Source organism: Gavialis gangeticus, unplaced genomic scaffold, assembly GCF_001723915.1.
Source record: "Gavialis gangeticus isolate Ggan-Ray unplaced genomic scaffold, GavGan_comp1, whole genome shotgun sequence".
Classification (NCBI taxonomy): Eukaryota; Metazoa; Chordata; order Crocodylia; family Gavialidae; genus Gavialis; species Gavialis gangeticus.
This window is the reverse complement of record NW_017729002.1, coordinates 21,423,499-21,432,407: the sequence shown is the minus strand read 5'-3', so window position 1 is coordinate 21,432,407 and position 8,909 is coordinate 21,423,499. Positions and strand designations below refer to the sequence as shown.

Here is an 8,909-nt window from a genome sequence, read left to right as displayed (position 1 = left end):
CCCCCCCAGCAGGGGTTTCTGGCCTGGGACCATGCAGCTGCCCCGCACCGGAACCTTAGGGAAGGTGGAGGGCAGGGAAGGAGCCCGGGGAAAAGCTGAGCGGGGTCTGGGGTGGGGGGGAGTCGCCCTTTCCTTGCCCTGTGCCTGACACCCCACGCTGCAGCCGCTCGCAGCCCATGCAGGGCTGTCTGGAACAGGCACAGGCAGCCCCAGATGGGCTGCGAGTGGCTGCAGTGCAGGGCGCCAGGCATGGGGTCAGCGAGGGGCCACGTCCCCTGGCACACTCGGAGCCCAGGCTGGCAGTGGGGGTGAGTTTCAAGCTGGTGCTGAGTGCAGGGAAAAGCGGCACCTCAGCTGCCCCATGGCCGGCGCCCTGCACTGTAGCCGCTTGCAGCCCGCATGGGGCTGCCTGTGCCTGCTCTGGGCAGCCCCATGTGGGCTGCAAGTGGTTGCAGCAGGGAGCACTGGCCATGGAGTGGGTCTCCCGCGCTCAGCACCAGCTTCTTCCCTGCCAGCAAGCAGGGGGTTGGGGCCGTGCTCTGCCTCCTGCCTGTACTGCAGGGCTGGGGGACACTGGGAGTGAGTAGGTGGGGAGCCAGCAGTAGCACGGGGCTCGCAGCGGTGTCCCTGGGCCAGTGCCAGCAGGTCCCAGAGCAGGGTGGCAGGAGTGCAGGGTCCCAGCTGGCAGGGACTCTGTGGAGCCAGGCCAGCTCCACCCTCTCCCTGCTGGTGCAGCCCAGCCTGATTCCACAGACCCCTGCCAGCCTGTGCCCTGCTTTGGGCCCCACCAGTGCTGGCTCTGGGACATGGGACCAATGTCCCAATGTCTTGGGACCAAAGACATTGGGACATTGGTCCCAAGATTGTGACCAGGGGGCAGGGCAACCCACGTGGCCCTTGACAGCCTGCCAAAACTGGGTAAGCAGCCCTCTACCCAAAATAATTGCCCACCCCTGTTCTATACTCCGAGAAAGGCAGGCTGAAGGAGCCAAGCCAGCAGAACTGTTTCTGGTTTTGTCCCGTGCTTGCTGTGTGACCTCAGGTAGGCCATTTCACCTCTTTGTACTTCAGTTTTATATCTGTAAAATGATATGTGTGTGTAAAGCTCCTTTTATATGAAAGGTGTCCAGTGCTCTTTGTAAGCATAGGATAAGTGCGCTGGTGAAAGCCAGCTGACTATACAGTTGTACCTCATGGATGGGCTCAGAGTCTTAATGAGCAAGTGTGCAGGACTTTATCATTCTCTCCTCATTCTAGCTATAGGAACGATAGGTAGGGGTCTACTTAATTCGTGGTTTTGTGGAAACAGGAAAAAATGGCGTTATTCACAATCGCCAGAAATATTGCATTGGCTTCAATTTCCTGCAAAATCAACCTAAAAGGAAAACCCCAATGTATTATTCATATAATATGCTGTTTTATAATGTCCTAGTGCTTAATACAAATGTAGCAGGCTTACCTTTCAGATCTTGGGTTGAGTCGCAGGCTTGAGATTCTGCTGTTTTGATTGGTGGAGCGCATCCACCAATCAGGAGGCAGCAAGAGAAGTGAAGTCGCACCCCTTTCCTGAGGGGAGAGGGAGAGGAGCTCTTCCGGACCTGACTGAAAACTGCAACACTGTCAGGTCTGGAAGACTTCAGGGGCAGAGCCCTGGACAGTATAAAAGGAGCTGTGTGCCCAGCATGAGGGAGGCATCAGGGATGGAGAAGAGAGAAGAGCATGGCTGAGGAGAGATGCTCAGCAGTAGCCCAGAAGTGCCCCTGGAGACTTCTATCAGTGGGGAGCTGTGGACAACTCCAGCAGTTAGGCTGTCAGTGTGCAGGCACGGCATCCAGACCCTGGGAGCTGCATAAGGTGGTTCAGGTCTGAAACCTTTGGCATGTGGCCAGAGACACAGTGCATAGGTATGGAGCAGGATCTTTGGAGCCACTTGAGCAGCTCAGGTCCCCAACCTCTGCATGAGGCCGGGAGCTCGGTGCATCAGGCGCTGCACAGAGGGTGAGAGACCCTCAGAGCCGCTTGAGGTGGCTCGAGTCCACAGCTGCTGGCACGGGGCAGCAGCTCAGTGCAGATGACGCTGCACAGAGGGTCCAGGAGCAGACCAAGCCCCAGTGCTGCAGAAGGCTGCCTGGGCCTCCAGTCTCTAGCACAAAGTGAAGCACCCGCTATACACAACGGTATATGTGGCCCTAAGCCAGGCTGGCGGCAGCAGAGTCAGATGCCAGGAAAGCCCAGCGGGGAGCAGAGCTCGACCTGGAGAACAGGAGGCAACCCTCTGGGACTGTGGAGTAGTAAGTTACCTTGGAGAGAGGGTCCCCAGAGGGGAGGAACCCCCAGGGTTGTGAAGGGGCACCACATGGGCTGCTCCTGGGTGATAACAGGGATTTAGGAGCCTTCGGGGTCTCCCTCTTCTCTTCTTTCCCCCCCCACCTCATTTCCTGTAGTGATACCTTGGGAGTGGGGCCCCTGCCTTGGAGGGCACCCATGTAGTCTAAGGATTGCTTGTTATATTTGTAGACTGTGCTTTATAGTTTATGTGAATAAGTTGAAGTAATGGTTTGTATATTTATAGAATTATAAGGTTGCCTGATCAGTATCCTTTGTTCTGGGTTGTTCTGTTGTTCACTTGTATTTTTGAATAACAATTAACCGGCACCTGTCATAGACAGTATCTTGCCATTCACGACACTGCTGAGCGGTGACACTAGCGGCAGTCTCATCCTCCATTGTGATCATGTTGACCTTGTGCTTGTGCTGTGACTATATTGCTGAATATCTTGCCTGTCCTGCAACTATGGCTACCCATACTCCATCAGCAAGCAGAGGACAGAAGCCAAAGCATGTTGTTTTGAGGATTATGCAGAAATTAGACATAATTAAGCACTTGGAGAAAGGAGAGAACAGGATGATGTAGGAATTCAGTGTTGGCTTGTCTGCGATCTGTGACATCAAGGTGTAGAGGGCAGAGTTACTTCAGTTTGTGACAAATTCTGAGACAAGTAAAGCAATTGAGCTATGCCGTACTCTGCGCAAACCAAAATTGGAACAATTAGACAAGATATTGTACGAATGGTTTGTCTTAAAACGTTCAGAGGGAGCTCCAATTTCTGGCCCAACGCTGATCGAAAAAGCAAAGACTTTTATCAACAACTGGAAATGACCGAGGCCTGTGTTTTTCAGATGGATTGTTGTCTTGCTTCAAATTTCACCATGGTATCAGAAGGCTTGATGTGTCTGGAGAAAAAAGATCTGCTGATCATGAGGCTGCTGAAAAATATTGTGCATTTTTCCAGAAATTGGTTGTGGAGCATGGTGTAACCCCAGAGCAGATCTACAGCACTGATGAATCTGGCCTTTTTTGGCACTGTTTGCCAACTTCTGCTCTGGCTGGTGCAGGTGAGGTTCCTGCAGCTGGTTTTAAGCAGAGCAAGGACCACCTGACTCTCTGCTTACGTGTGCAAATGCAGCAGGCGCACACAGAATCTAGCTGCTAGTGGTGGGAAAATTCAGGCAACCAAGGGCATTCAAGGGTATCGTTCATCTACCTGTTGGGTACAAGGCACAACCTAATGCATGGATGGACAAGGAAATATTTTTGCACTAGTTTCACCATTTGTTTGTATGATCAGTGAAAGAGCATCTGAAGAAACTTGGAAAGCCAGAAGACACAAAAGTTATTCTGATTTTAGACAACTGTCGAACTCACCAGCAGAGTTAGTGTCTGGAAATATTTTTACCATCTTCCTGCCTGCAGGTGTCACCTCACTCATACAGCCTATGGATCAGGGAATTATCGAAAGGCTGAAATCTATCTACAGAAGGGATTTTATGAGGAAGCTACTCAACTGTGAAGGCATTCTCCAAGGATTTCAGTCGTAGTACACCATTAAGGGTGCAATTTTCAATGTGATGTGCCTGGTCTGCTGTGAAGAGTACAACTTTAAGGAAGGCTGGGAGAAAATTGTGGGCAGCAGTCATGTTTGCAGAGGGATCTGATGATGATGAAGAATTTGCAGGTTTCAGTGTGAGACAGGAAAAAAAAATGATTAAAAGAGGTTCTTGATGTCCTTCAAAATGCTGACCTCAAAAACCCACTCACTAAACTCAAAAAGATACTGAACTTGAAGAGTGGGTAAACATTGAGCAAGACCTTAATGTTGCACAAACCATTACTGATGCTGAAATTATAGAAAAGGTTGTGAATCCTGAGAGACCTAAAGTGGCTTGGGCTACTGCTGCACAATGTTTCAAAATTCTTGAAATTTGCTGAGCCAGCAGTCATCTTATTCTGCTTAGGAAGTGATACAACTTCATGTTGTTCACAACAATTTCCTGAAAAAAGGCAACTGACCTCCAGGCAGGCAGACATCCACAGGTTGCTTCAAAGAGCTTCTGCAGCTTGTGTCGAAGATCCAGGCAGCTTGTGTCGAGGATCAGATATTAGTATTGATGCTGATGATCCTCAAGAACAGCCACGCTCTGAAGCAGAGCCACGTTCTAAGGCAACCTGTGAGGGGCAGTAATTGTACAGTATTACTATTTACTGTATTATTTCTTATAGTTAAAATATTAAAAGTTATTATATCATAGTTAAAGTGTAGGCTTAGTTTCTTTCTTGAAAAAAAGCTTTTGCTCTGTGTGTGTGTGTGTGTGTGTGTGTGTACACTACACACACACACACACACACACACACTTTATTGTTTTGTAAATTTGTACGTATAAAATTATGTCCTTACTTTTTAATGGTTTTGTTGTAATAATAAATTTGTATATAGTTAAGTAATTGATTGATGGGGCCTGACTATAGGGGACGGAGGCGGCTGCTGGGCTGCTGTGTCCCTCCACAGCACGCTGCCCAGCCAATAATTCCCTCAGTTAGAGAGGGAAGTACAAACCCGTGTACACCCGGGCTACATAAAGACTGTAGCCATAGATCACATAATTCAGAGTTATTGTAGTCTAAGTGAAGACGCCAGTCCGTGAAGTAAAAATGTTTCTGTTAAGGTTAGCATTAATTAGTATTTCTAAACTTTTTGTGGATGCTACTTATAATAATAAATTATGATGTTACAAGTTACAATTCATAGTATATATAAATTTATATATTTAATATATTTACATTTTCAATTTAAATGTAATATTTAGTTTTATTATAATATAAATGATATTATATAATTTACTTTCTATTGAATTTACTATTAAATTATACAGTATATGCTTCTCTGTCAGTCAGCTGCAAGGGGCAGAGTCACTGGGAAATGCCTGTGAAATCATTTCTTCATGCTGCAACCAAGCTGTGAAAATTGCTTTGTCTTGCCACAAGTTATGTAGACCCCTAACAACAGGACAAAAGAACAGCCATGGGAAACTGAACAATCTCCTTCATTGGAGGTTTTCAGAAATAGCAGGGCAGTCATGTGTCTGGGACAGGTTAGTGAATGCTGCATCTGTGCAGGGGTTTGGACTAGATGGCCCTGGAAGTCATTGATAGCCCTAGGATTCTATTCAATGAAAGGTACTACAGCCAAAATATTATTAAGTCCTGTAAAGCTACTTCCTAGGGCAGCAGTGGCCAACCTGCGGCTCCAGAGCCACAGGCAGCTCTTCAGAAATTAATATGCGTCTTCTTGAATCTTTGCACAAGCACACAGTGACCAGCTTCCATTTAGACTATTTGGAAGCCGGTCACCGTGTGCTTGTGCAAAGATTCAAGAAGACAACTTCTGAAGAGCTGCCTGTGGCTCCAGAGCCACAGGTTGGCCACTCCTGTCCTAGGGAATGAACATCTAAATCTATAGGTCGTTTGATTTGTTTTTGACTAGCACTATTACTTCAGTTTTTGGATAGTTAATTTTTGTTTCATCTTTATGTTCTATTTTACATCATAGTCAGATGAACAGCTTCGAAGAGAAGTGGACTGGTGTGTGGAGCAGCTGGAACTAGGCCTGAAGATGCAGAAATCCACTCCAAAGCAGGGTAAGCAAGCAAGCAGACCACAGAGAATCTTGATGAAGGTTGAGACCATAAAGGAGACATTTATGCTGTGTTTGTATCTCCCTCCTTTCCAATGTTTCAGTTGATGAGGCCCTGCGTGCCATCAGGACACTGCGCAGTGACAAAGCTGTGCTAGCGAAGAAACGCCAGGTCATGCGAGCTATGTTCAGAGACTACAGGAAGAAGATGGAGGAGGAGAGGCAGAAGCAGCTGAAGCTCATGCATACAGGTATGATTAATAGACTTACCTCAAGATTTACCAACTGTTCACCAGGGCACCCTTGGGGAAAACCAGGAGTAATGGCTACAAACTCCTGGAAGACCGTTTCAGGCTTAACACTAGAAAAAACTTCTTCACAGGGTGTCCTGAGGTGATGCAGTCACCTACCCTGGAAATCTTCAAGAGGAGGCTGGATGATCACCTCACTGAGGTCACCTGACCCCAGTTGTCTATCCTGCCTAGTGCAGGGGGACTGGACGCGATGATCTTGTGAGGTCCCTTCCAGCCCCTTGCAATCTATGGACCTACGGGAAGACATGTCTATGGAGAGAGGGGGCAGGAATGCTTTCTTCCTTGTAGCTCAACAGGACAGAATATTAGTGCAAGAGGAGCCATAACATCATGTGTTTTTTTTTTTTCTCTTTTTCTTCCCTTTTGTAAGCTGCCAAGTCTGCTAAGGTCACAGAAGTGAGTGAGAGCACACGCCGAAAGAGCAGCCAGGTTTTCAGGAAGCATACAGGATCCTCCAGGAAAAGCCTACATCCAGCAGAATCCCATTCTGATACTCTCAGCCACACACAGTCCCCCAGGGCATCTGACATGGACTCATTTGTATTTACAACTTCCCAAGAGGAGTTTTGCTTTAATTTTTTCTAAGAAAGTTTCTTGGATGCATCTATTTGATTTTTAATTGCTGAAAATGTTGCCAAAGCTTGTATAGTTTTAGGGGATGAAAAATACCAAGCAAGGCATTACATATTTTCATAGTGAAAAGACTCCCAAAGTGCCTTAGGGTAACAGCTCCACCTACAGTGCATAAAACTTCCAGACTCAAGTCTCCTGGTTGGACCCCTTTTTTCACTCACCCCTCAGAAAGGTGCCTTTGCAGGCAACCAGTATGGAATCAGGTGGTCACTGAATTTATCTTAGCTCAGTGCTAGTTCCATGAAATAATTTTCTTGATAAGGTAATTTCCCCCCACCCCAAATAGCACAAACTACATATATTATGGAGGAGACAAAACATAAAGTATGTAACATTGTTAGCCAGAGAATCCAGGCTCACATTGGAGAATGGAAAAGGCAGGAGGAGAAAGCAGCATCACATTGGGCAGTGTGACCCTTGCTGTCTGTTAGGCCTTTTTGGATCCTATAGCTTCCAGGCTTTGCTGGTTTGGAGGATTTCTGTCCTGTTTAACATGTAAACATCCTGGAGGGAGAGAGTGGGTGAGCCATAGATGACTGGCCGTTCCTTTGTTTCACTAAACAGCATTGTGTCAGTGGTGAACTCCAGCAGCAGTGTTGAAGTTGTAAAGACTGATTTAAACCAGGTCAGTGATGTACAGGAAAAACCAGCTACAGCTATCCAGTGAAGACTTTAGTTTCTGAGTCAGCAGTGTTTGCTTTTTGGGTTGGCCAGGCAATGGGAGCTGTGGAGGAAGCACAGCTAAACCTTGAAAGAAGCAGGCTTTGAGTAGCCAGCTGGGCAAGCAGTTGTGCCTCACAGTATCTAGCTCTTTTTTTTTTTTACCAGAAGTATGCATCAGCTCCATACTGAACCTCGGATGGATGCAAAATAAAATGGGAGGGTACTGAGGTTCCTTTGAGTTAAAAGTATCTATTTGACCTGTATCAAATAACAACTCCTTTGTTTTCCAAACAATTGATTAGTGCATTTCCAAAGCTGTGATGAAGGTTTGGCTAATATGCCTATGAAAAATAGCATCTCTGGAAAAGATCTGAAAAATTAGAAAGAACTTTCCACTGCTTAAAGGAGTAATGGGTCTCTGGAGGAGCACTGGAGTAATCATGGAGTAATAGGTCCCTGGAGGATCACTGGATTTTTTTCCTATTTGACAACCTTATAAATCATGTTGTTTGGGTGAGCAGCAATGGTGCATGACTAGATTTTTTTAGTGTACTAAGAACAGCTGCAGGAGAAGGGAGGGTATTTAGTGGAGAGGACTTCAAGAAACTGTTACTGAATTTAACAAGGAAATTCTTATATATATTGACTTTAGTATAATAAATTGCCTCCTGGAATGTGTGGTTTGTGTATCTTTTTCAAGTCTTGCAAAACCAAGTTCTTAATAGCTGTGTACCTGGGAGCCGTGAGTTTTTTGGTAATGCACTAGGTAAAAAGAAGATGCACAGTCAGATAAATGTTTAAGATACAGTACTGCCTTTATCTTAAGCACTTAACACTTGGAAAGTGATTCTTATGTTTTCTGAGAAGTGCATCCATCATAGAGACTGTATAGAACACCATAACACAGTATTATTGAAACTCCTTGTAGGTGTGACTGTTTTGCATTGCACATGAATAAATATGAAAATACTTAATAGTTCTAGCATTTTGAGGCCATTCACAAAAACACTGGAGAAAATGTTTACATGTTTCCATTGCTTTAGTAATATACCCCTTTTCATTCTAGTGTACTGAGTTGTTTTATGGATTATTTTATAAAAAACTAATTTTGTGCTTATCAAAATTCTTACCAGGAGATAATGATCCAACTACCCATTGATGTGGATTGCTGGAAAGAACTTTCCGGTAGCTAGTGTAAAGCATTAAGTGTGTTGTGTTACCAAGAATGCTTAAACTGCTAAGAGAGTGGCTTCACCTAATTCACAGATTTTCACCGTGGTAATTGTTCTGAATGAATGCTGCTAACTTTTTATAATGCATCTTTGTA

At 45.7% G+C, this 8,909-nt stretch overlaps 1 protein-coding gene across 5 annotated transcripts in view; it reads left to right on the top strand.

The window, feature by feature from the left end:
• Positions 1-8,253, top strand: part of CUNH8orf33 (chromosome unknown C8orf33 homolog) — a 25,327-nt gene extending 17,074 nt beyond the window's left edge. For all 5 annotated transcript variants that reach the window (XM_019507645.1, XM_019507642.1, XM_019507644.1 and 2 more), the window contains 3 exons: positions 5,889-5,976; positions 6,077-6,223; positions 6,657-8,253. In XM_019507645.1, coding sequence (XP_019363190.1) covers positions 5,889-5,976; positions 6,077-6,223; positions 6,657-6,871 — 450 coding nt within the window. In that variant the 3' untranslated portion in view covers positions 6,872-8,253. The remainder of the gene's footprint in view (positions 1-5,888; positions 5,977-6,076; positions 6,224-6,656) is intronic.
• Positions 8,254-8,909: the final 656 nt, after the last annotated feature.